The sequence below is a fragment of the Ranitomeya variabilis genome, chromosome 2 (genome assembly GCF_051348905.1).
Source record: "Ranitomeya variabilis isolate aRanVar5 chromosome 2, aRanVar5.hap1, whole genome shotgun sequence".
Taxonomy (NCBI): domain Eukaryota; kingdom Metazoa; phylum Chordata; class Amphibia; order Anura; family Dendrobatidae; genus Ranitomeya; species Ranitomeya variabilis.
The window spans coordinates 258,411,352-258,439,195 of record NC_135233.1 but is presented as its reverse complement, the minus strand read 5'-3'; the positions used below and the strand labels follow the sequence as shown (position 1 = coordinate 258,439,195).

Below are 27,844 nucleotides of genomic sequence, written 5' to 3'. Positions count from 1 at the left end.
TCGGCCACAAGAGACCAATAGGAGGGCCCGAGTCTCCACTCCCTCTTAGCTTTAAACACATCTGCCATGTTTGGCAGCCTGGTCTCTTGCAAAAAGAAAATGTCAGCTTCAACCCAGCTGAGAAAATCAAAGGCCGCAAATCTAGCTGTATTTGACTTTATGCTGGCGACATTAATGGACGCCAGCGTCAACGGAGTGGTCTCCGCCATCATTGATGATTGAGTTAGATGGCTTTCTTTTTCCCACTCCCCTTATCCTCTGCCTCAGAGGAGGAATCCTTCCCCCTCTTTAATGACAATGAGGTATCCATTCCCACGTGTTTTTTATTTTTATCATCCTCGTCTCTGGACTCTGGGCCAGTCCCTCCCTCCAAGGATCTTACATTCCCAGAAGAAGGAAACTCCCCTGTGAGCCCCGCCGAAGCCAGAACCTCACCCTCAGCTTCCTTCTCAGAGGAAGAGATGTTTTCAAGGGCTTGGAACCGGTTAGAAAGACCAACCAGAGGGGAGTCGGTTTTTCCTTCCTTAGGTACCTTGGTCAGAGCGGGAGAAGATTTTTTATCTCCCTTCTTTCTCTTCTTTTTGGTGCTGAGCTTACGCTTGTCCTCTAGCCACTGCCTATTATCCTCATCCATACTTTCATAATGGGAGGACTCTGAGGCAGTGGCACTTTCCTCCCTGTGGATCCTCCTGACCTCCTCATCCAACTCATCATCTCTCGGGGCCTCAGCAGCAAGACTGGCGTCCAGAACAGGGGCCGGCCCAGTAGCCAGAGGCTCGCCCAGCTCCCTATCCTGTCTGCGCTTGTCTAGATGCCTTAGCTGGGCAGGCGTCTTTTTATTGCTTTTCTTCCTTGGCCCCTCAGCTCCCTCACCCCTGCTAGTCCCTTCCCCAGCAGAATCAGCCTCACGGCTTTCTCCCACCGGGGTCACGACTGCGTTAGCAAAGGAGCGAGGACAACGGCTGAATGGGTGACCTAACTCACCACACAGGTGGCACCTAATCTCTACATAAGATGCAGCAAGATGGCCGATATCCCGACACAATGCACACTTCTGCACAGTGCAATTTGCGCTGAAGTGTGTGGGGTCGCCGCACTTGGGACAGAGCTTCGGTTGCCCCTGGTAGAAGACCAGGATACGATCCCTACCCAGGAAGGCCGATGATGGTATGTGGGCAACCATACCACCTGAACGCTTAAGTTTTACCATAAACGTCCAGGCCCCTGACCAGATACCAAACTCGTCACGGTTTTTCTTTGGCATTTCTACCACCTCTCCATACCAGCCAAGTCAGGTCATGATGTCATAACAAGAAAGCGACTCGTTATAAGTCATCACGGTCACTTTCTTGGCTTGGTTTTGGCGAGACACCACCTGAGCGGCAAAGTCTTGCCAGCCAGGCTCATTTTTTGCCAACTCATAGTTCGACCAGAAGAGCTCAAGCCCCTCCGGCCGAACAAAGCTGACATCAAACTCAGGTGTGGAATAGGGATGTATCAAGGCATAGATGTCAATCGCCCTGAAGCCCATCTTCAGCAGGAGCTCCACAACTTTAGACCTTGGAGGACACGCATCACTGCCCCTCCACCGAAGACGGACCACATTCCTACGCACACTACCCGGCCCAGCTGTTGGGAGGGATCACACTGTATCCCCCTCTTTGTTCTCGGAAGGTCCCGAGGCCATGCCTCTCTATCTAGAAGGATAGATCAACCTCTCGACCCTCTACCATTAGTGATCTCTCCCTTCTTTAGAGCCTCCAGGAGACGCCGTTGCAACATGCCGTCCCCGGAGACGAGGATGCCCTATTTCCCCCGGAGGTGACAGCGGCAAAACTCCTGACAGGTGCTGCCACCACCGGGGGGTAAACCGGACCTGTGACCACATCCACACCAACAGCATCACCATTACCCACCTCCATAACCCCCTCACCCTCTACCAAACCAGCAACCACACCACTAGACAAAGAATTTTCCTCATCCATACCCACCACCACATTCACTCCTGCTGGACCAGTGACAACAGGGGGTGACATTTTGACCTCCGCATCATCAGGCACAAGGGGCTGAGTCTCCTCCACAGAACTGGATGCGACCTCACCCCTGGTCTTATGTGTGCCCTCCGCATCATCAGATGATATTTTCCGCTGCTTTACTGTTGATACCAGGCGCCAATGATTCTTTATATCAGCATCTTGTTGACCAGCGGTGCCAACACAGAACAGGACTTTGGTGGGAGGACCGGAACTCCCAGCCCCAGCAACCCCCTCACACTGCCACCGCTTCTCAACTAAGTGATCAGCGGCAACAGCATTCAGGGGCACCGAGGCTACCGGAGCTGCCCCTGACACCGGGCCGCTCCCCCCTCCCACTGAGGAGCGCACCACAGTATCGTGGCCTGACCTTTTGCCCTCCGCCGGGCTGCCCTCAATGTCCAGCCTCTCGGCTGATGCACCTGCTGCTACATCCCCACTACTACAAGCAGAGACGGAGCTCTGCGACTCACTACCGTGCTTTGTAATCTCCCCGCGCCTTTGCACCGGATCCACAGCAGAACCCGGGCTGGCCTGGGCAACAGGTCTTACACAGCGAGCTGACCCTGCAGCCGACTCAGGGGGTATGGGGGGGCATATGCATAGCTTACCGCTTCCTGCAGCTTAGGTTTGATCTTCTTTACTTTTATCTTCTGGCCCCCAGGTGCCTCCTTTGGTTAATCATCACCAAGATGGAAGTTCTGAAGGCACACTGGGGACTCCAGGAGCTTGATCTCTGCCATTAGCGCCCCTCCCGGCCGATGTCACTGTCCTCCCCAGAGCCAGCAGAACTGCGACGAGATGTCATTGTCGCCTGTCCAGCAGGGAGCACGCCGCACGTGGCCTGTGAATGACAAAGCAGGCTGCCACTGCCAGGTGGGGCTTTCTGCTGGTCATCCTCCTTCTCCTCATCATCATCCACCTGGCTCCCAGGCTGCAGCCCCATCTGCCTTTGCTCTCTGTTATCAGCCATTTCTCTGAATCAGTCTTCATTTTGCAATTTGTCTTTAAATGGTCCACTTTTTTCTTTAATAAATACTTTTCTTACCTCCAGGTCATTAATTTCAAGCTTCAGCCTCTTTACCTCTGCCTGGAATTACGTCTTCCTGGGTCTGGAGGCGCCTGCAGCTGTAGCGCTTGTGCAGCGCAGCTCCTCCCGGAGCCTCCTCAGGGTCTTACTAGCCTCTTCATCCTCATGGAGGTGGCTCATGACCCAGGAGGCATAGGTGGACACAGACTCCCGGGGTCTCTGCAGCGCCCAACCCTCTTCAGTGAGGTCGGCCTCACCTCCGTGAGCACTCAGCTTTCCTCCGGAAGGCCCGCCATCCTGCACGCTAGCAGGCTTCTCCTCCATGTTAGAAGCCTTGCGGCTTCTCTGGGTCTCTGCAGACCTGGGGTAGTAGGAGCCACATTGCTGTGACTCCTGGTAGAGCGTCTCACCCCCGATTCCTCTGATATGCAGGCTGGTTGCTGGTTCCTTCTGTCCCCCGCCAGCCTGGTCTGGGAAGCAGAAGCCTGGGACTTGGCTCCTTCACTCATCCCAGGAAACCCACTCCCTCCCTGGGTAAGAGAGAGAGCAGGTCCCTGGGTGGAGAGGTGGTGGTTTTCTGGAGCTCAGGAGCACACAGCAGGTTCAGCAGCGACCGCACCCACAATTAGCACAATGAGCAGCAGCTGAGCAGAGCTGCACCCACTATTCTGCTGGTGCAGTCACTGTGTACATACATTATATTACTGATCCTGAGTTACATCCTGTATTATACTCCAGAGCTGCACTCACTATTCTGCTGGTGCAGTCATTGTGTACATACATTACATTACTGATCCTGAGTTACATCCTGTATTATACCCCAGAGCTGCACTCACTATTCTGCTGGTGCAGTCACTGTGTGCATACATTACATTACTTATCCTGTACTGATCCCGAGTTACATCCTGTATTATACCCCAGAGCTGCACTCACTATTCTGCTGGTGCAGTCACTCTGTACATACATTACATTACTGATCCTGTATTATACCCCAGAGCTGCACTCACTATTCTGCTGGTGCAATCACTGTGTACATGCATTGCATTACTTATCCTGTACTGATCCTGAGTTACATCCTGTATTATACCCCAGAGCTATTCACTATTCTGCTGGTGCAGTCACTGTGTACATACATTACATTACTTATCATGTACTGATCCTGAGTTACAGCCTGTATTAATCCCCAGAGCTGCACTCACTATTCTGTTGGTGCAGTCTCTGTGTACATACATTACATTACTGATCCCGAGTTACATCCTGTATTATACCCCAGAGCTGCACTCACTATTCTGCTGGTGTGGTCACTGTGTACATACATTACATATCCTGAGTTACATCCTGTATTATACTCCAGAGCTGCACTCACTATTCTGCTTGTGCAGTCACTGTGTATACATTACATTACTGATCCTGTACTGGTCCTGAGTTACATCCTGTATTATACTCCAGAGCTGCACTCACTATTCTGCTGGTGCAGTCACTGTGTGCATACATTACTGATCCTGTACTATTCCTGAGTTACATCCTGTATTACACTCCAGAGCTGCGCTTTCTGTTTTGCTGGAGAAGTCCTTATGTACAGTGTATATGTGTAAGACATTTCTCAGATCCTCTTGTATCTTTCATATATTGTGTTAATTCATTTCCACACTGTAATCTCCTATAACATTGGTTTACCTTGGCATGCAGCGTCATAGAACTATCTGACCTATTTACTATGTTGCCAAGATGAATGTGATGTGCCTCGTCTCATTGACCGATCTTCCCTCAATATTATCCACCAATGTGAAATCTTCTCATGTTTAAGACGTATTGAGAATTTGGTGACATTTCCCCGGGTTGACTGTTGTGAGTTATGATTCCGCCCATATCTGCACAGCCATATTAGACTGCCTTTGGGCCATGTGCACACACTGGCTATTTTTCGCTGTGAATGCATTAGTCTTTGTGAAATCTCATTTACACAAGTTGGGTTGTATCTTAGTTGTAAGTATTCTGTGTGGATTTCACAGGACAAATCTGCAGCCATTTCTTTTGTGATCTGGTAGCTCAACTGGTGAAGTGCTGTGGGCCTGGTTTATTGACTGATCAATCCAGAATGCAGGGATCATGTGTATCCTGCTATTATACTTCTGTGCATATGCACAGTGTATACTATAGAGTATCAGGCTGCACAAGAAGACACAAACCAGCATTTTTTCACCCAATTTCCTATAGCTCTTCTCCCTGGAATCCATCATTGTGCATTACTTCTCTCTTTGCCTCTTTGCCCTGTCTGCAGCTGGGATGACTGGGTGGACGTGCTAGTACAAGTCTAGTCCCCTCCAGCTGTAGCCCTCTAATATACAGGGGGCAGAGAGCTGCTTAAATAAATGAAAACTTTCCAGGAATATCCACCCTGTACTTGAAATACGACACGTTCCATCCGCTCGATCCCCCCTCCATTCCAGCGATCTGTCATCATATTTTAAACTATTCACCCCGACAAATGTATGCAGAGACACATAGCTGAGGTTTCTGAAAGACTGTGATTTCCAGAATATATAGTGTCTTATTAACCCACCAAGTGCTGGCGCTGGATGTAGGGACATCACTATTGTTTAGAAGTAGCTGCCTGGGTTATCCTTTATTATTGTCATGGACACTCATTACTCTGCTCCAGCTAAGATATCTCTGTCACATGTGGTTCTTTCCTTCTCCTATGGAGAGTTACATGACGGGATTCTCATATTAACCAGAACACCTCATTTCTCTCCTTTAGAACATGGACTATTGTGCATTTACTGTAAGAATTGTCCATCCTTAGAAGACTGGTCATACAATTCACATAGGTATCTCCTTACCTCCCTCCTCCAGAGATAACCACTTATCTGTCCAGACTATGCTGTTGGGACATCCTCATATACGTTAGGGTACCGTCTCACAGTGGCACTTTGATCGCTACGACGGTACGACCCGTGACGTTCCAGCGATATCCATACGATATCGCTGTGTCTGACACGCAGCAGCGATCAGGGACCCCGCTGAGAATCGTACGTCGTAGCAGATCATTTGGAACTTTCTTTCGTCACTGGATCTCCCGCTGTCATCGTTGGATCGGTGTGTGTGACACCGATCCAACGATGTGTTCGCTTGTAACCAGGGTAAATATCGGGTTACTAAGTGCAGGGCCGCGCTTAGTAACCCGATGTTTACCCTGGTTACCATCGTAAATGTAAAAAAAAAAAAACAGTACATACTCACATTCCGGTGTCCGTCAGGTCCCTTGCCGTCTGCTTCCCGCACTGACTGACTGCCGGCCGTAAAGTGAAAGCAGAGCACAGCGGTGACGTAACCGCTGTGCTCTGCTTTCACTTTACGGCATGTGAGTATGTACTGTTTTTTTTTTACATTTACGATGGTAACCAGGGTAAACATCGGGTTACTAAGCGCGGCCCTGCGCTTAGTAACCCGATGTTTACCCTGGTTACCCGGGGACCTCGGCATCGTTGGTCGCTGGAGAGCTGTCTGTGTGACAGCTCCCCAGCGACCACACAACGACTTACCAACGATCACGGCCAGGTCGTATCGCTGGTCGTGATCGTTGGTAAATCGTTTTGTGAGACGGTACCCTTAGTCCCATTGGAATGGGCAGATTAACCAGATGTTTGTCTCACTTGTAAGATCATCTCAAGATAGACTTACTAAAATGTTAATGACTGAAACGAAAAATATCCAAAAGTGATGTAATATTCCCCCCTATGTTGCTGCAGGAAAGTCATAATATTTGGGCATCAGTGGGTAAGATTCCTGTATACATCACCCTTCCTTCTATACCTGTTAGGGTTTGGTCCATTATCGGGAATAGTAGCATGTAGGACCCAGCGTATTTTCCTGCATCCAAAACATTGCGTTCTACATTAACACTTGTCTTTTAGAACTTCTGTATGTGGATTTAGCGCATATAATGACAGACTATTCAGGGAAAGTACACAGAGGAGACAAGCGTCTCCGCCAGGGCTGTGGAGTCAGAGTCGTCGAGTCGGAGTTAGTTTTGGTTGGAGTCCGAGTCGGTAGAAATGTACCGACTCCGACTCCAGCTTTAAAAAAAATGTATTAATATTTCATAATTGAACTTTCATATGAATTTTATAAATGTTTCTCAAATATATATATGTTCTATCAAACTATGAACAACAGTGATAAGCAGTTCTGCTGGAGATAGAGACATTTCTTACTTCTTGTGTGTCACTGTTCTCCATTGCCCTTATCTAATCTTATACTTGGTTAACCTCATGCTGCCCCAACTCCCCTACTTACAATGTATGAAACTGAAAGTGAAAATGTGTTGCAAATTCTTAGTAGTAAAGCTCCTCCTCTAGACTAGATGTTTACTAGGTGTGCGTCTTCCAAGCATCTCACAGCTGCTACTCAGAAGAGGAAGACTGTAAGAAGTATTATCCTTTCAACAAACTTTGCATCAGTTAACTGTGAGTACATGAGGAATAACAGTATTACTGACCACTATATCAGTTGTACGACCTGGCAATAATTTTGTACAATTGTTTTTAGGAAAAACAATTGTCATTTGGATTGTGAATGCAGAATTAAAAACCTGAGAATGTCAAAGAAGCGTCACATTAAATCAGCTGTATTTGAACATTTCACCATCACTCAAGATAGAAAACATTATGTCTGTCAGTGTATGACAAATGATCCAGACGAAAACAAATGCTGTGAAGCCAAGATCAGTGCATATTCAGGCAAAGATAAAAATGCTCCTACCAGAGCTTCTAATCTAAAGAGACATTTACAGCGCTTTCATCCAGAAGTACTGAAAGCAGTGGATGAGAAAGACTGCATCCAAACCAATGAACCAGTGCCCAGCTCTTCCAGCCAAACAAAGGAGCAGAGAACTTTGCAGCCATCAGTTGCAAGATATTTTGTCAGTGACAAAGTTACTGTGACAATGACAGTAGATACATTTAAAAAACATCATAGAGCTCGTTGTAAAGGATAGTGTGCATATTTCATTATTTTCACGACCAGCTTTTATGTGTCTGAATGGGGAAATGGCCCGCAAGCTTGGTGTTTCTCTGGAGAGAGAGAGTATTAGAAAATTAGTAATCGAAGAAGCTTTTAAACAAAAGGAAGAACTTAAAAACTCTCAAGGGACGCTTTCTGTTTCTTAAAATGGATGCCTGCACACGTCACAGAGTGAACTATTTTGCCATCAATGTCCGATTTGTTTGTGACAAAAATGAAATAGTTACCAAGACATTGGCAGTAAAAGACACCAAAGCTCATCACACCAGTGAGTTTCTCCAGGTCTTGGTGGAAAAGGTTCTGCAAAACTATGAACTTAAAAAAGAGCAAGTTCTTTCTGTCGTAACTGATAATGCTTCAAATATGATAAGTACTATTAAGCTAATGAATGAGAGTAATGATGGTGACCAGCAGCTAGAAGAACATTCTGGGTCCACAGACACAGAAATTTTTGAAATAGAGGAACACAGTATTGTAACTGAGGAGCAAACTGAAGTTGCTTCAGATGAACAGCAACATGATAGTTTAGATGATCTTGTTGAAACTGTGTCAATACGTTCTTTCATTCATCACATGCGCTGTGTTGTGCATACGCTACAGCTGGCTATAAGAGACAGTCTGCAAGAAGGACATGCTGCTGCACTGATTGGCAAGGTGAGAAAATTGGCTACTGTTGCCAGAACCCCTAAAGTTGACTCAATTTTGAAGAGACGTGCTGGAAAAGGGGCAACTATTGATCAAGCCACACGATGGGGCAGTACTTACTTAATGATTCAGCGCTTGGTTGAACTGAAAACCTTTCTTGCAGACATGGCTAACCCTCAACTGACGCTAAATGAAAGTCAGTGGAATCAGGTGACTGAGCTGGAAAAATTGCTAGAGCACCCACTTACAGTGACTAAAAAATTACAAGCAGAGGACTTAACTCCAGGTATTTTCTTAAAGGAGTGGAAGAACCTGAAGAAGAGGGTTAATTGCAAGTGGCATTGCTACATCAATGAAACAGAGAGAGAGGAGCTACTAGTACAAAATAACATTCTTTTGGCAGCTGTTTATGAAGACCCAATGCATCGGATTCTTCTAGATGATCAACAGCTAACTAAAGGAAAAGAAGCTCTGTTTGAAATAGCACTAAGGATGAAAGGGTTGCAGAACAGTTAGGAGGAAGAAGAAGAATTTGGTCGTCCTGCCACATCTTCACCCTCATCAACTGATGAAGAATTTAATTTCGAAAAATATTTGGATCACAAGGACCGTGCAAAGCGTTCCTGCATAGAAGAGTCATCCCCATCAAAGAACACAGCCAGTACATTTCAGCAGAATTTTTCATGTGCACTAAAAGAAATTGAGAAATTTGACCGTTCATCAAAAATAACAGTGCAACAAGCGATTCCTCTGTATCCTGACATTGTCAGAGATGTTGCCCAAGTGGTTACTGCTTTGCCACCAACCCAAGTTAGTGTAGAGAGGTTGTTCTCTGCTCTCAAAATAATTAGATCAGATTTGAGGGCATCCATGATGGAGGATCTGACAGAGGCAATACTTTTTCTGAGGACAAATTTATAGATTTATTCTTATTAACTGCATAAGTGTTTATTGCATATTTACTCACAAAAGTTTAGAAAAGTTTATAAAAGTTATTTGCTATATTCTAATTGTATTCTAATAAATATAGTTTTTGCTCTAAGTGGTCTGATTACTTATATGATGGTGAGAAACTGAATAAGCATGATGTTAATATTTTACAACAGTAAATTTATTGTTATGAATTGGCCATTTATGAAGGAGTCGGAGCCGGAACCTGATAAAATCCAGGAGTCAGAGTCACAACTGTGGCTTACCGACTCCACAGCCCTGGTCTCCGCTACAGAAATTAACATTCCGCAGCTCCGAAATCTGCACCATAGGTCAGTTTGTGCAGCGTTAAATAGAAGCACACTGAGCATGGACTTTCTATAAATCCCATCCACTGTACTTCTAATGTATAACGCAGCGTTTTGGACGCAGTGAAAATTTGCTGCTTCCAAAATGCTACTATTCCTGATCGTAGGCACATAGCCTTAGAGTGAAATAGCGCCTTTTGCTTCATAGGCTCTGGATACATTGCCATCAGCTGCCCATTGGGATACAATGATTGTGTACTACATTATATGGTAACGTAAACCCATGTGTGTCCAGCAGGTGACAGCAGAGTAGCACATATACAGGAACACAAGGCTGCTGTGTACTTAGTCCATGTACAGGTCCTTCTCAAAAAATTAGCATATAGTGTTAAATTTCATTATTTACCATAATGTAATGATTACAATTAAACTTTCATATATTATAGATTCATTATCCACCAACTGAAATTTGTCAGGTCTTTTATTGTTTTAATACTGATGATTTTGGCATACAACTCCTGATAACCCAAAAAACCTGTCTCAATAAATTAGCATATCAAGAAAAGGTTCTCTAAACGACCTATTACCCTAATCTTCTGAATCAACTAATTAACTCTAAACACATGCAAAAGATACCTGAGGCTTTTAAAAACTCCCTGCCTGGTTCATTACTCAAAACCCCCATCATGGGTAAGACTAGCGACCTGACAGATGTCAAGAAGGCCATCATTGACACCCTCAAGCAAGAGGGTAAGACCCAGAAAGAAATTTCTCAACAAATAGGCTGTTCCCAGAGTGCTGTATCAAGGCACCTCAATGGTAAGTCTGTTGGAAGGAAACAATGTGGCAGAAAACGCTGTACAACGAGAAGAGGTGACCGGACCCTGAGGAAGATTGTGGAGAAGGGCCGATTCCAGACCTTGGGGAACCTGAGGAAGCAGTGGACTGAGTCTGGTGTGGAGGAAATGGGCTACAGGTGCCGCATTCCCCAGGCAAAGCCACTTTTGAACCATAAACAGCGGCAGAAGCGCCTGACCTGGGCTACAGAGAAGCAGCACTGGACTGTTGCTAAGTGGTCCCAAGTACTTTTTTCTGATGAAAGCAAATTTTGCATGTCATTCGGAAATCAAGGTGCCAGAGTCTGGAGGAAGACTGGGGAGAAGGAAATGCCAAAATGCCTGAAGTCCAGTGTCAAGTACCCACAGTCAGTGATGGTGTGGGGTGCCATGTCAGCTGCTGGTGTTGGTCCACTGTGTTTCATCAAGGGCAGGGTCAATGCAGCTAGCTATCAGGAGATTTTGGAGCACTTCATGCTTCCATCGGCTGAAATGCTTTATGGAGATGAAGATTTCATTTTTCAGCACGACCTGGCACCTGCTCACAGTGCCAAAACCACTGGTAAATGGTTTACTGACCATGGTATTACTGTGCTCAATTGGCCTGCCAACTCTCCTGACCTGAACCCCATAGAGAATCTGTGGGATATTGTGAAGAGAAAGTTGAGAGACGCAAGACCCAACACTCTGGATGAGCTTAAGGCCGCTATTGAAGCATCCTGGGCCTCCATAACATCTCAGCAGTGTCACAGGCTGATTGCCTCCATGCCACGCCGCATTGAAGCAGTCATTTCTGCCAAAGGATTCCCGACCAAGTATTGAGTGCATAACTGAACATTATTATTTGATGTTTTTTTTGTTTGTTATTAAAAAACACTTTTATTTGATTGGACGGGTGAAATATGCTAATTTATTGAGACAGGTTTTTTGGGTTATCAGGAGTTGTATGCCAAAATCATCAGTATTAAAACAATAAAAGACCTGACAAATTTCAGTTGGTGGATAATGAATCTATAATATATGAAAGTTTAATTGTAATCATTACATTATGGTAAATAATGAAATTTAACACTATATGCTAATTTTTTGAGAAGGACCTGTATACTGGGTGGGATTGATTTTTCAGAACATTTGTGCTCTGGGTGGAAATTCATTTCTTCTACTCAGCAGATATAGATAAATAACCTATATTTCCTCCTGGTACAAGTCTTACATTTATAATGTGAATTATCTAGTATAATGGTTTTAGGTTTGCAATGACGCAGAGTCAGAGATGTTGTATGCAAATAGTCTCTTCAGAGAGGAAGAGGACTAGAACTCTAGTGCCACCTATTGGAAGTAGCAACCCTAAAAGTCAATGTTGACCCTTTAACGAGCCTTGTCACATGACTTGGGATAAAAGCCAAACCAGAATCTCAATTTGCAGACACTGTGTTTCAGGGTACTGCCCCTCATCAGTGCAAAGTGTGAGATCTGGTTTGGCTGTGTGAGAGGCATCTGACTGTGATCCAAGTAGTAACATTTCTCCTTGCGGAGAGTGACATCTTAAGCATGCCGAAACGAGGAGACTTAAAGCTGCAATGCTCCTCTGGGAAATATGCAAATTGTCTCTTCAGAGAGGAAGACGACTAGAACTCTAGTGCCTCCTATTGGAAGTAGCAGTCCTAAAAGTCAATGTCGACCCTTCAACGAGCCTTGTCATATGACTTAGGATAAAAGCTAAACCAGAATCTCAATTCTGGTTTATTCCCTTGTGTAATGGATTTTGTATCTGTGGCTGCTCTTCACTTCTGGACACCAAAGTGCAATATTTTCGCCCTTTAGAGCCAGCTTCTAACCAATATCTGTACATCCACTTCATAGTAGATAACATTTTACAAAGCCTTATGCAAATACTGCATAGAATATGTGGAGTAAAATTTACTTACCCTGCATATTTCAAGCGCATGTCATGCTAACTTATGAAGATTTAACCTATTCATAGCACAAAAAAAAAAATGTACATCCATCTCAGATTTCAACTTTGCAATGATTTGTCCTTCATGGCACCGAATATCATCAGTAAGGTCTAAGTTTGTGAAATGAATAACAAGAAATAAGCCCTAGTGGAAAGATACTGGTTCCAAAGACGTTTACTTTTGCTGAAACATTTGAGACCTATTCTTGTAACGGGACTTGGGCCTAGAGTAGAAGCCTCTGCTGTTCTGGTGAGCCAATCCAACCCTTTATTATACAAGCCAATGGACACCTTTTCCAAAAGTCTCTTTGTATTAGATGCCTTTCATAGCTCCAATTTAGTGTTTCATGTTTATTTCTGGGTCTTGCATCTTTAATTGGTGACATATGAGGGGCGTTTATTAAAGATTTCCCCTGACCCACTTTCCGAGTGAGAGAAATGAAACTTGGCGCAGTGATTAGTCCTTCTCTACATAGGTGCCATCTAGGGACACACACTTCTCCCATTTATTTAAGCAACTGTAACCACCTTGCTTGCAGAAGTCGACAGGTTGCTCCAAAAGCCACGTTGTGACTTTGGAAATCATCATCTGGAAAATGCTTACCCTTCAAAAATAACTTCATTGTTGGAAAGAGGTCGAAGTCCGATGGTGCTAGGTCATGTGAATAATGGGGATGTGGTAGAATTTCAAAGCCACATGAGCATGCTTCTATTTGGGCAACATGTGAGTTGTGAACTGGTGCATTGTCTTGCAGAAGGCTCATCTTTGGTGAGCATGCCACGTCTCTTGGTTTTGATGGCCTCCCGCAATTTCTGCAGCAGTGAAGCATAGTATGCCACTGTGATCATGGTACCTTTTGCTAGGAAATCCATCAATACAACTCCGTGCTGGTCCCAAAAGACTGTTAGCATGAACTTGCCTGCCAAGGGTTGGGCATGTGCTTTCTTTAGAGGCGGTGAGTCATGATGCTTCCATTGCATCGACTGGACTTTAGTCTCAGGATCTTAGTGATGGACCCAGCTTTCATCCTGTGTGATCAGTCATTTGAAAATGTCCTTCTGGTTTCTATGGCACATTGTCAATAGAGCCTGAGAGCATTCAACTCTTTCCTGCTTCTGGAAAGGTGTGAGCAGCTGAGCAACCCAGGGAGAGGATACCTTATGTGAAGATGGTCTTGGATAATTTTTTCCACGGACCCCACGCTAATCTTGACATTTTTGGGCTTGGTGGCAAATGGTTATGTGGTGATTTCCCTAAATGGCGACCTCCACTTGCTGGATGGTGTGTTCATCAATAGCAGAGTGGGGTTGCCCTGGAATAGGAGATGTTTGCACCAAAGTCCGGCCACATTTGAATTGACAATGTCAGTTCTTGACTACATCACATGATGGGGAATCATCACAATAAACCTCTTTCGTCTCATCAAACGTTTCCTTTGGTGTGCGACCTTTCAAGTAAAGGAACTTGATGACTGCTCTGTATCCCACTGGGTCCATTACCAAACCTCACACCACTTCAGCACCTGTAAAATCAAGATCTATAACCTATAGAGACTTATATCATTACAAGTGCAGTTTCAGTGTCGTGTGATAAATAGAAGTGGGTCATGGGAAATCTTTAATCGTAGATAGATAGATGACTATATGGATTAGGAAGGCCATCAGTTTAGCTGTACATGTTGAAGCTTTAAGCCCTTTCATAGGTCTCTGAAAGGAAACAATCTATCCCTGCTCCAGGCTTCCGTACCGGACAGATGTTTAATCAGGCATCTCTTCAAGTCTAGAATATGAAGCTTTTCCTCTTTAAGATTTTTAGAATAAGTACAGGTCCTTCTCAAAAAATTCGCATATAGTGTTAAATTTCATTATTTACCATAATGTAATGATTACAATTAAACTTTCATATATTATAGATTCATTATCCACCAACTGAAATTTGTCAGGTCTTTTATTGTTTTAATACTGATGATTTTGGCATACAACTCCTGATAACCCAAAAAACCTGTCTCAATAAATTAGCATATTTCACCCGTCCAATCAAATAAAAGTGTTTTTTAATAACAAACAAAAAAACCATCAAATAATAATGTTCAGTTATGCACTCAATACTTGGTCGGGAATCCTTTGGCAGAAATGACTGCTTCAATGCGGCGTGGCATGGAGGCAATCAGCCTGTGACACTGCTGAGATGTTATGGAGGCCCAGGATGCTTCAATAGCGGCCTTAAGCTCATCCAGAGTGTTGGGTCTTGCGTCTCTCAACTTTCTCTTCACAATATCCCACAGATTCTCTGTGGGGTTCAGGTCAGGAGAGTTGGCAGGCCAATTGAGCACAGTAATACCATGGTCAGTAAACCATTTACCAGTGGTTTTGGCACTGTGAGCAGGTGCCAGGTCGTGCTGAAAAATGAAATCTTCATCTCCATAAAGCATTTCAGTCGATGGAAGCATGAAGTGCTCCAAAATCTCTTGATAGTTAGCTGCATTGACCCTGCCCTTGATGAAACACAGTGGACCAACACCAGCAGCTGACATGGTACTTGACACTGGACTTCAGGCATTTTGGCATTTCCTTCTCCCCAGTCTTCCTCCAGACTCTGGCACCTTGATTTCCGAATGACATGCAAAATTTGCTTTCATCAGAAAAAAGTACTTGGGACCACTTAGCAACAGTCCAGTGCTGCTTCTCTGTAGCCCAGGTCAGGCGCTTCTGCCGCTGTTTATGGTTCAAAAGTGGCTTTACCTGGGGAATGCGGCACCTGTAGCCCATTTCCTGCACACGCCTGTGCACGGTGGCTCTGGATGTTTCCACACCAGACTCAGTCCACTGCTTCCTCAGGTTCCCCAAGGTCTGGAATCGGTCCTTCTCCACAATCTTCCTCAGGGTCCGGTCATCTCTTCTCGTTGTACAGCGTTTTCTGCCACATTGTTTCCTTCCAACAGACTTACAATTGAGGTGCCTTGATACAGCACTCTGGGAACAGCCGATTTGTTGAGAAATTTCTTTCTGGGTCTTACCCTCTTGCTTGATGGTGTCAATGATGGCCTTCTTGACATCTGTCAGGTCGCTAGTCTTAAGGTACCTTCACACGAAGCGACGCTGCAGCGATAGCGACAACAATGTCGATCGCTGCAGCGTCGCTGTTTGGTCGCTGGAGAGCTGTCACACAGACCGCTCTCCAGCGATCAACTATGCCGAGGTCCCCTGGTAACCAGGGTAAACATCGGGTAACTAAGCGCAGGGCCGCGCTTAGTAACCCGATGTTTACCCTGGTTACCAGCGTAAAATCTAAAAAAAACAAACAGCACATACTTACATTCACGTCCCCCTGCGTCCACTTCCTGACTGACTGAGCGCCGTACAGTGAGAGCAGAGCGGTGACGTCACCGCTGTGCTGCTTTCACTTTCACTTTGCGGCGCTGAGTCAGAGGAGGAAGCAGACTGCAGGGGACGCAATGTGAGTATGTGCTGTTTGTTTTTTTTACATTTTACGCTAGTAACCAGGGTAAACATCGGGTAACTAAGCGCGGCCCTGCGCTTGGTAACCCGATGTTTACCCTGGTTACCAGTGTAAAATATCGCTGGTATCGTTGCTTTTGCTTTCAAACACAACGATACACAGCGATCGGACGACCAAATAAAGTTCTGGACTTTATTCAGCGACCAGGGACATCACAGCAGGATCCTGATCGCTGCTGCGTGTCAAACGAAACGATATCGCTAGCGAGGACGCTGCAACGTCACGGATTGCTAGCGATATCGTTATAATGTCGTTTCGTGTGAAGGTACCTTTACCCATGATGGGAGTTTTGAGTAATGAACCAGCCAGGGAGTTTTTAAAAGCCTCAGGTATCTTTTGCATGTGTTTAGAGTTAATTAGTTGATTCAGAAGATTAGGGTAATAGGTCGTTTAGAGAACCTTTTCTTGATATGCTAATTTATTGAGACAGGTTTTTTGGGTTATCAGGAGTTGTATGCCAAAATCATCAGTATTAAAACAATAAAAGACCTGACAAATTTCAGTTGGTGGATAATGAATTTATAATATATGAAAGTTTAATTGTAATCATTACATTATGGTAAATAATGAAATTTAACACTATATGCTAATTTTTTGAGAAGGACCTGTATAATAGGATGGAAGGACTACCTCATGAGACCTATGGAACCAGAAAGCTACTTTAGGCAAATACTAATTTTCAAACCAGCCCAGGCCTATCTTCCAGGATTTCTGTGAAAGGAGGGCCTACTAAAAGGGTCTGAATGTCACTGGCCCTGCAGGCTGATGTTAAGGCTACTAGAAGGGCAGTTTTTAATGAGAGAATCTTGAGTAATACCGACTCTATGGGTTCAAATGTTAAATCTATCAGGGATGTTAAGACTAGATTCAAATCCTGCGTTGGTAAATTTTGCCTAAGAATGGGTCTAGAGTAAGCCCTAATAAACTCAGAAATCCAATGATTACCTGCCAGGTCACAATTATATGGAGCCCCAGGCGCCGATACCTAAACATTAAGGGTGCTTGTGGAAAGCCCTGTTCTAGACCCTTGAAATAGCATTAACTGGTACCCCTTCTTCCACTTTTGCTTCTGAAGTATCCAGAAATTTCCTCTAGATTCTACCATAAATTGTAGTGGTGGACACCTTTCTACTCTGAAGCAGGGTGGAAACTAAATTAGGAGAACATCTTTTATCTCTTAAGGGTATGTGTCCACGTTCAGGAAACGCTGCATGTTTGACGCTGCGTAGAGCCGCAGTGTCAAACACGCAGCGTCCAGATGTTCCAGCATAGTGGAGGGGATTTTATGAAATCCCGTCTCCACTATGCGTGGTAACACGCACCCGTCGGCCCTGCGACTCCGGACATGCTGCGCGTCTTTTAAGATCGCAGCATGTCCGTGTACCTTGCGGCGACGCTGCGCCGCCGCAAGGTATATCACAGGGCCCTATGCGTGGGGTGCGATGATCCCGGATGTGTGCAATGAACACATCCGACATCATCGCGTTCAAGAAGGGGGCGGGGCTTAGCGCCGAGCGGGTTTGCCGCTCCGACGAAACCGCCGGCCATCCTGATCGTGGACACATACCCTAATAGCGCCCTTTCAAATTCCATGCCATTAAATGTAGACTGGCCACTAGAGGCTGGTGCACCGACCCCTAGAAGAGAGTATACGGATTCTCCGGAAGCACCCATGGTTGGGTCACCAATATTACCCTTAACCAGGAAAACCACGGCCTTCTGGGCCAGAAGGGAGGTATCAGAATAACTCTTGCCCTGTTCTCCGATGTTCCTCTAGACTGCTGGAATTAGAATCACTGGTGGAAAAGCAGAAGCATGGGATTCAGGGAACAAAATCTTTTCACCCTCCTGTTTTGTTTGTTTGCAAAAAAGTCAATGTCTGGGAGGCAACACTTCTTTACATAGTGTTTAGATTCCGTTACTCATTTATTTCCCTGCCAATAAAATGACAAGAAAGGAACATGATTATAAAGTGAACTTTCACAAATATCACTTATCACTCGGAGGTAATCAAGGGTACCAAATTTGGAGGAGGAATCATATCAGCTGGCTGATTCATCCACCTTACTGGAGCCGTGGCTCTTCTGACTGGTTCTTCTGCCACTTGTAGTGTCAAGTCTTTCCTCCGAGCGACCACCGCTGCCGAACTTCCACCTTCTCTTGGGGCTTAAGATACCTTCACACTAAGCGACGCTGCAGCGATACAGACAACGATGCCGATCGCTGCAGCGTCGCTGTTTATTCGTTGTGTGGTCGCTGGAGAGCTGTCACACAGACGGCTCTCCAGCGACCAACGATGCCGAAGTCCCCTGGTAACCAGGGTAAACATCGGGTTACTAAGCGCAGGGCCGCGCTTAGTAACCCGATGTTTACCCTGGTTACCATTGTAAAAGTAAAAAAAAAAACACATACTCACATTCCGGTGCCCGGCGTCCGCTTCCCTGCACTCCTCCTGCATCCTGTGTCAGCGCCGAACATCTCCGGCATCTCCCACAGAGCACAGCAGTGACGTCACCGCTCTGCTTTACGCCCGGCACTTACACAGGATGCAGGAGGAGTGCAGGGAAGCGGACACGGGAATGTGAGTATGTGTTTTTTTTTTTTACTTTTACAATGGTAACCAGGGTAAACATCGGGTTACTAAGCGCGGCCCTGCGCTTAGTAACCCGATGTTTACCCTGGTTACCAGTGAAGACATTGCTGGATCGGTGTCACACACACCGATTCAGCGATGTCAGCGGGAGATCCAGCGACGAAATAAAGTTCTGGACTTTCAGCAACGACCAGCGATCTCACAGCGGGATCCAGATCGCTGCTGCCTGTCAAACACAACGATATCGCTATCCAGGACGCTGCAACGTCACGGATCGCTATCGTTATCGTTGTAAAGTAGCTTAGTGTGAAGGTACCTTTAGTTGCTGCTGCTCGTCCTCTTCTGGCTCCATACTGTCTGGAGGGACTGCAAGAGCAAAGGGATCCGCTCTACTGGTGGTCTAACCGCATTTTAATGCAGGTCCCACCCTTTTATCCTGTAGGTTTCCTGTCCTTGAAGGGCGGATACCCTCTCCGAGGTGCTGTCGTGGGTGATTGAAAAATGTCCTCATAAAACCATGAGAAAGAAAGACACAGAGACACCACAACCTTGAACTTGTATTTATAAACGCTCGTTCTGTTACAATTCTAATACCAGTATTCATCAAGAAAATAGTCGGATTTCCAATGCTTTTCATGTTGACATTAAAAACGTGTGCAGAAGTGATTCACAGTAAGACCGAGCTGAGCAGAAAGGCAATAATCACATGAACACAGCGTATAGATAGGGCGGTAGGGACAGGAGCCCACGGATACATAGCGAGATCATAACCAGAGAGCTCCAGGGGAGCTGGACACAGATGTCCGCCCAATGAGATTCCAGAGCAAACATCAAGGTGTTGGGGGACCAGTCAAGGCCATCTGTGTTTTATGCTGAGGTTGGGGTAAAGACCAACAACACTTTGAGGCGCCAGCAAGATTTCTGTCTGATTTTAATAGTGGAAATGTAATTTGTAAACATTCTGTTTGGCCAGTTTCACACTAGCGTTTGTGTCCGCAGCGTAGGGCTGCGTACTTCTTTCCTTCAGATCCGCATCCATCCTGCGTACCTATATTTAACATTGTGTACGCAGGGACATGCGTTGTATGGAGAAGCGTCCTCGTACGTCGTTTTGATGTGCCTGCCGAACACATGTTGCATTCGGCGGGCATGTCAAAACGAAGCACGGGACGCATCCGCATACAACGCATGTCCCTACATACACAATGTTAAATATAGGTACGCAGGACGGATGCGGATCTGAAGGAAAGAAGTACGCGCTGAAACCGGCCTTACACATGTCTTCTCTGCAGATTTTGTGCACCAGTTATTAAAAGGTTGCATTTGGAGCAGGTGCAGTGGAGGTAGAATTGATGGCAAGAACTTTAAAGAGAACCTTTCACTTTTTATTTAAAGAACCCTTTTATGCACAGTATTACTTTCATGACTATCAAAAGGGGTTTTGCGTTATGAATTTACTAGGTGGACTCCCAATCATTCCAAAAAGGAAAATGAAAAGTCTTTTCGAAACTAGTTAACCACTTGATACATATAATTCTGTCAATGTGAACAAATCCACAAAAGTATCAGGATCTCTTTATAGTCTTGGGTAGAGAGTCATTTACCCCCTTTACAAACGTTTCTCTATGATTTTGGTATCATTCATCGAGCATCAGCTCAAATACACACAATGGTTAATGATTCTCTGCTGCCATCTTGTGGCCAGTTTTCATTATAACAGAAAAGTGAAAAAACATTCAAACACTTTTATCATATTCATTTCATATTAAATGTTGCAGAATCTTGACTGTCTGTTGGATTAGGCCTAATGGACTTAGATGATTTGTAAAAATAAACTCATTTCATGCACATATGCCACAATCTGATCACTGTTCACCTGCAATGGCAGCCAGATAGTCACCTGATACAAGTAGTATTGATATCTTGGCGTTTGCAGAACATTGAGGAGACTGTATGATCGGATTGTATCAGCAGTTGCCTAGTGACAACAATTGTTAAAGTAATATTCTTTCAAATTCTGAAATCAAAACTATAGACTTTGCAACCTTTAGACAGAATTGGCGCCCCCAGTTGTCATACTAAGGCTGGGGCTACATCGCGACATGTGTCATGCAACGGACATCAGAGCTTAGTCTTTGCTCTAATAAAAGATAAAATGGCCAAATTGCAGAAATATCACACACGAGTCACATGTGACATGCATTAAAATTTATGGCATGTCGGATCGAATCGCAACAGAAATTCTAACTCTTTTGGAAACATTTGCAACTGTCGTAGGTGACACAATAGAAATAAGTAGAAGCGATTTTACAATGTGACACCACCAGTCGCCGTGTAGCCCTAGCCTAAGAAGCAATAGTTTGCACATGGTGATGTAGCATTGACGTGGTCCGCTCTCATACAATACTGTAAAACTGCGACACAACCCAACCGTACAAGAATCCAGAACACGTGAAAGTTGATACAAAACGGATACAGAGGGATAAAGGTCCATCCAGAATACAAAAATAGATCTTCTTTTAAACTTTGCTGATACAATAATTTTTTTTAATCCTTTCTATGTTTTTTTTTTTTTTTTGCTGTTTTTTTGTTTTACTTTTGTAATACACAACTTTTATTTCATTTTTTTTATTTATACATAATATCACAAGAACAACACAAGAAAATTCTCATTGCTGGTGTTCCCCAGAGCGCTCTTTATGGAATCCCCCAGAGTCCTGCAGCATCTCAAAATCGATGCTTTATGCTCGAGCCGGGCGTTCACCCTCCATGGTAATCCTGCTGTACAGCTGAGTGTGCTGGATCCTGTGCATATGTTATTCCCTATCAGCACATTTAGGTTGTCACATGGTAAAGCATCATGTGTGCGCAGGATCTGCCCGGACAGCTTTAGGCCATGTTTACAAATCCAGTTGTGATCAGTTAGAACAGATCCAGCAGCAAATCAGTTAGCAAAAAAAGTTGTGCAGACAACATTAAATAACTGATCTCTGCTGGATACGTTTTTTTTTAAACATAAAAGTCTATGGAAAATGGTTCTGTTAATAAGCCATCCGTTTTTCTTTCATTTGTAACGGATCTGTTTTTTGCTTACTGGATCCAGTAACTGATTGCTACTGGACATGTGAACATAGCCTTACTCTACTGAGTATGAGGATAGGTCCTGGCTAAAGTACATGAATTTTTCTTCTCTTTAGTTTCTGGTTCTTGCTCTGTATCTACTACGCTGTGTGGAGGCCTTGGAGGAAAGCCACTGATAGAACTACCAGGTGAAATCAACATAAATGTACTCAGTTGTGCCATCAGCATGTGCGAAAGCAAATAAGCAATTTATGTTGTTCCATGTGGAAAAAAATTCACAGCATGAACTTGTAGATCTTGTGTATATGACTGTGTTAATTTCAAATATAGCAAACATGTCATCAGTTCTCTATGGGCACGAGCACAGAGATGCATATTAATGCAGTCATCTCCCAGGTTTACCTGAGCATAGCCCAAAGGAGCATGTATGTCAACTGATATCTAGAATGATTAGGTATTAGGGATTGTTGCAAATATCATTTCTGCATATTACAGATGACTACACTTCCACATATCATTATCCACTAAAGTTTTTTAAATGGACTGTGTCAGCACAGATTGACTGTTCAATGTGCTCTGTGCTCCATGGTGCGGCCATGCATTTATATCCACCTTCCCACATGCTTGTTTTCCAATCTATCTCTGCCCTTCTCTGGTTCTATGAAGCCAGAGCTGTCAATCAAAGAAGAGGAGGTGAAGATAGAGGGGAAACGAGTAGGAGAAGGGGTACCGCGCTCCAGTACGTGGGGTGAACAGTTATTCTGGGCTGACAGAGCCCCTTTAAAAAACTCAGATGAAAAGGGTATTAAAAGCTTAAAGTGTACGGACACCTTCCCTGACACTTTATTTTTAAAACTTTGGATTAAAATTTATGTTTGCAGTTGTGTTTCATTTACAATGTTGAATACCTTAGCTTTAACAGGACTATATGCTTCACCTTAAATCACCTCCTGTAGAATGAGTTACCTGAGAAAATGTTGGTGAGCTCTTTCTGATGGTGGGATTTATAGCTCATATTTGTCAGCCTCCTCAACTTTGATATGGTCTCATTTCAATGTATCTCTAGTTATTTTCTGACTCTTCTAAAACAAAGCAGCAATAAAGGGGTTACTTTAAAAAAAAAATCTGTCCAGAGGAAATGTACATAGCCTCCAGGGTGAAGTACAAATTACACAATTTGGGGTCAGTCCAACAAACTGGCGGTCATTGTCCCTGTAGGCTTTAAGGCAAGGTTTTCACATGCACAGAGCCGCTCCATATGGGACAGGATCAGGCTTGTGGCTGTGACTGCACCAAATCTAAGAGAACTTTCTTAAGTGACATGGCTGCATCAGTAAGGCACTGAACGATTACTAGATTCACACGTCGGCTGTAACCGCACCCAGGCAGGACAGGAGTAGATGAAGGGGTGGTTACCTTCAGATTTTGGGGAGCAACCACTGTCCAGGTTTTTTGTTTTTTTTTTAAATCTGCTATGACTCCCAAAATAACTTGTAATCTTGGGGTTTTTTTTTTGCTTTTTCTTCCCCATAGTTTTTCAACAATGTGTATAGAACATAAGTGCATAATGTAGATTTCATTACTCTTTACCCTCAAATATCTGCACAAATCAGCTTACGATTCCTGCCCGAACGGAGATGTAAGAACGGTAACTTAGTATTAGAACATGGTGCCATGATTTGTATTTTTAACTTTCTAGATTTGTTTGTTCGCTGAATAGGAGGATTTGTGGGTTATGATCCGAGCTGCCAGCTCATCCAGAACAGACAAAATGTACAATTGAACAGTGGTTTATTCTATGCGTTTTGGAGTGCATGTGACTCCTTCTTCAGGAATATACCAGTCATATGCACTCCGAAACGCGTAGAATAAACCACTGTTCAATTGTACATTTTGTCTGTTCTGGATGAGCTGGCCGCGCGGATCATAACCCACAAATTCTCCTATTCAGCGATTTAGCTACGGTCGCGTGTTGACCGGTGGATCTGTGGCAGCTGGCACTATATGCCTATGAAACTTCTACATCAGGTGAGCAGTAACATTACTGGTGAATCCTCTTTTAAATTGTGAGATAAGACACTATCTGCGCTTCTTCTTTCCTACAAGGTATATTACTAGTATATTTGTTTGTTAGCATAAATGGGTATTTCCTTATATATGGGGAAATATATTGTTACTAGAATAAGGGATGGGGCAATAGCCTAGTATCTTGAATGAATTCCTGCATTGATTGTCTCAATGTGAAAGATAGTTTCTGTCATGTGATGTATTAGGAGGTTCACGACTGTGGGCTAAAATCACCAGAAGGAGGGCACAATGCTGCTCGACCTGCCATTACTGTGAGGAGCACTTTCTGGGACCTTTCCAGATGCATCACACTAAGGTATTCTCAAGTTTGGGATAGTGGATAACTTTCCAACCACTGAAACCGCCACATAACCCAAAAAGTGAGGCTCTGAAGATCCCTACCTGAATTTAGTGAAGGTGGATCGTGCTTAAAAGGACCACAGGAGATTGCCAAGCGTTGTGCTTAGCTGATCTTCGGCGCTCTCATTGAAATTAATGTGCACATAATCATGGGACAGGCAATACCTTTTAGCCCGAGAATATCCCTTTAACTACCGATCTCTGGTAACTGTGACATTTCCTATCCACTGAATGTAATGTGCTGCTGACATGTCTGCTATCACTTTGGATGTCAGCAGAGGTAAAGAACGCCCGGCTCTGGTTGGGGGAGTTCCCATGATTTTCCCTGCTTGTTACTACTATATTAAAATAAGCAGAAGAGGTATAACAATGCCATTGATAGCGCTTGACCAGTTGCAGGTAAGAAAGGGACAGGCGACGGGAGGCTTCACAGAAGCGTGCTTTTAGCATTGGCTCAGGTTCTGAGTAACCCGCTCTCCTGCAGAACAGAGAGCGACAATGAAGAAGAGAGAACAAGATTCTTTGGAAAATATACATAGACTATTTTATGCTTTACAAGAAGAAACAAAAAGGCCCGAGTGTAGACCTAAGACAGAAGCCGCTGGATCCCCCCCTACTCCTCTTGACTGGCAGTATCATGGGCTCAACTCTTTCAACCTGGTTCGTCTACAAATCCAGAGATGCTCAGGTAGCAAAGACTACAAGAGAAAAAAAACAAAGCGTCCTCTGGTTTCATCTTGCTAAATACAAGGCGGGGACCATCAGTCTTTATGCATATTGATAAATTCCTTAGAATGAAGATGGAATCTGCACTTCCTACAAATAAAATGTTTAGCCTTCTCAAGAGGATGCTCAGATCTGCAGCCTACAACAACGGCAGGTAAAAGATAAAAGGCCGAGATGATCAACCAGCCACAGGGAAGGTGGACCCAGGATTAGAATCACTGCATAAGAAGTTGTGGTTTTGGTTGTGTGGATCTCGTCTGTTTGAGATTCATGGACTACTGTAATTTCATACTAAAACAATGACTGGGATTTTCTGTCTCTGCCTGTCCCTTCTGTGACTAGAGAGGTTAAGTGATGCTCTAAAGCCCCCTCTAGCCCAAAAAGAGTATTGAAAACATTGGACAAAATCCCTGAATTCTACCCGTGGTACCCAAAGAGTCATTTTTATTTTTGCTCTCTTTTGATACTGACATATTTTTTTTTCTTTTTAAATATTTTTAGTTTTCTATTAAAGAGGCAGTAAATCCCAGTCTTAGGGCTTCTAAAATTTCTTGAATACATGAAAACAAAAAATTCATTTATTCTGTAGTGCCTTGTTCCAAAGAGCCTTAATACAAGCTAACCAATCACCCAAATGGTTCTAAAAAAGAAAAACAGGCTGTGGAGCTACCGTACGACCAGCACTTACACCACAGGATAAAACAGTCCACACATCATACTCTCGCCATAAAATGCAGGTGAGGGGGCACGTGACCAGCTCCGCGCCGAGCTGTGCTGTGAGATATGTGGCTTTTTTTTTTTTACAATGATTAAGGCCTAATATCCGATATCCCACCTTATAAACTCCACCTGTGGAATATACTCCCAATATCGTGAGCCTGGCTGGTGATGGACTGTTGACGGCGATGACCCAGCTATGACAAGGATCAGTTTTTCACAATCCTTGTTCATCATATAAATTCAAAAATAAAAATACATTCACCCTCACAAATCTGTGCGGATTTTCCTGGGGCCAAAAGTTACCAATAACAGCGACCGAAGCTTCAGCAGCAACAACCAAGCCATCTGAAACAAAAACAGAGACCTTTGGGGCGAGCCCGACCTGTACACATCCCAGGCATCTGTCACTGTATGCTGCTAATGACGGGAGAGCGTGCTCCTAGTTCTGCGGATGGACTAAAGGCGCACATGTGACATAGGATGAGGGATCCTGGACGTTTTCTTTTAAGTGTGGAGGGACCACAGTGTCTCTGGAGAGCATCCTATAAGAAGTCTATTGCCCTCGGCACATGGGGACAAAGAGACCTTGCTTCTCTTAAGTCATTTGATGAGGCGCTTCCAGCATCTCCATTAAGAAGGTGTCGATAGGTGTGTCTCCTATTAGCTTGAAGAAGAAGAGGTGTTCCAAGCATTTGAGGCCGATGGAGCGGAGAGCAGGCAGACGCAACAAAAGCTTCGCAAACCTGAGGAAAGAGAATATATAAAAGTCAGAAACTAAAATAAAAATATTTGCATTTAATCACTTTATTTAATGCTCTACAGTTAGGGGGTTAAGGGATTAGCACAAGAAAAAAAAGGGCTCTCACACCTTTTGCATTACATTTATGTACAGGTGCACAAATACGCTATGAGGCCAATATACAAAGCCCCTCCAGGGGTCAGTACCCTTATCCACCCATCTTTTCCATATGAGGTTTTATTTGTGAGCTAGCCTCTTTTTTCCACTCTCCATTCGGATGAGGCCTAGTTTGGCGCATGGAGAGGTAGGACATTATTGATAGGGACCATCCATATTTAGATACACTTTGACATGCTTGGAGCCTTTTGCGTTCTTTGATCAAAAAACGCTAAGTACCTCACGTTTTTAACATTTACAGCAAAATTGGAGTTCATGTATTCATTAGTCACAGTGTGCGGACGCATCGTGTATGTATATGTGGGATTAGCACTGTCCCCAATTATCTGTGGCTCTTTTTGGGATATTGTATCCATACTGATGTATAGTCATCGATGACAAGGTTTATTGGTAACATTGATGTCCGATCTTTCAGGCTACAGCTGGCCAGAGATCTGACTTGGAAGAATAACTTCAGCTTCTTCTTGTCATGGTGCAGATGGTTCCTTGCACATCCAGCTTCCATGAGTTCCAAAACTCTTTAATTGTTAACTCGCTGTCACAGGATCTGAGCCTTTTTTTTTTCTATATTTTTTTTTTTAATATTTTTCTCCCTGTCATCAAGCAATAGACGTGGTCAGGAGAAAAAAATAAACCAAATCCTTTTACAGATTGGAAACAGGCCAAAGAAAGGGGATCATTTCTGCTGAGTTGTTGAGAATAGAAGTCCGAGCGCCAGGAAAAACAAGACTTTCTGAACGCCATCCAGGAAGCACAACTATAACCTAAAACATATGATGGCCGGGGGAAGGGTCCCATCTCTGTCGGTGAGGAGGCTAATTCTCCTGGTGCTTCCTCGGACATTGTAGGAGGGAGAGATGATTATTTTTTTTAGCTGATCATTAATATACTGCTATTATTGTATAAACTAGAACAAGACATGAATGAGAACATGGATTAGTGCTTAATAGAAAAAAAGTGTTTAGCATACAGATTCATGTTTCTTAGGCCATGTTTACAAGACTGAGGGCAAAATAAGGTACATTACTTATCTTGTCCTGAGTAGACAGTCGCCCCCTACCAGTGTAGATGAGCACCTTATGCAGGTTAACTGCCTG

General features: G+C 44.2%; 1 protein-coding gene and 1 long non-coding RNA gene across 8 annotated transcripts in view; one reads left to right on the top strand and one right to left on the bottom strand.

The window, feature by feature from the left end:
- LOC143805432 (uncharacterized) overlaps window positions 1-27,844 on the top strand; it is a 332,861-nt gene that overhangs the window by 303,215 nt on the left and 1,802 nt on the right. The gene's annotated exons all lie outside the window — the stretch shown is intronic.
- RXRA (retinoid X receptor alpha) overlaps window positions 19,417-27,844 on the bottom strand; it is a 293,199-nt gene continuing 284,771 nt past the window's right edge. For all 7 annotated transcript variants that reach the window (XM_077284768.1, XM_077284767.1, XM_077284770.1 and 4 more), the window contains one exon: window positions 19,417-26,574. In XM_077284768.1, coding sequence (XP_077140883.1) covers window positions 26,427-26,574 — 148 coding nt within the window. In that variant the 3' untranslated portion in view covers window positions 19,417-26,426. The remainder of the gene's footprint in view (window positions 26,575-27,844) is intronic.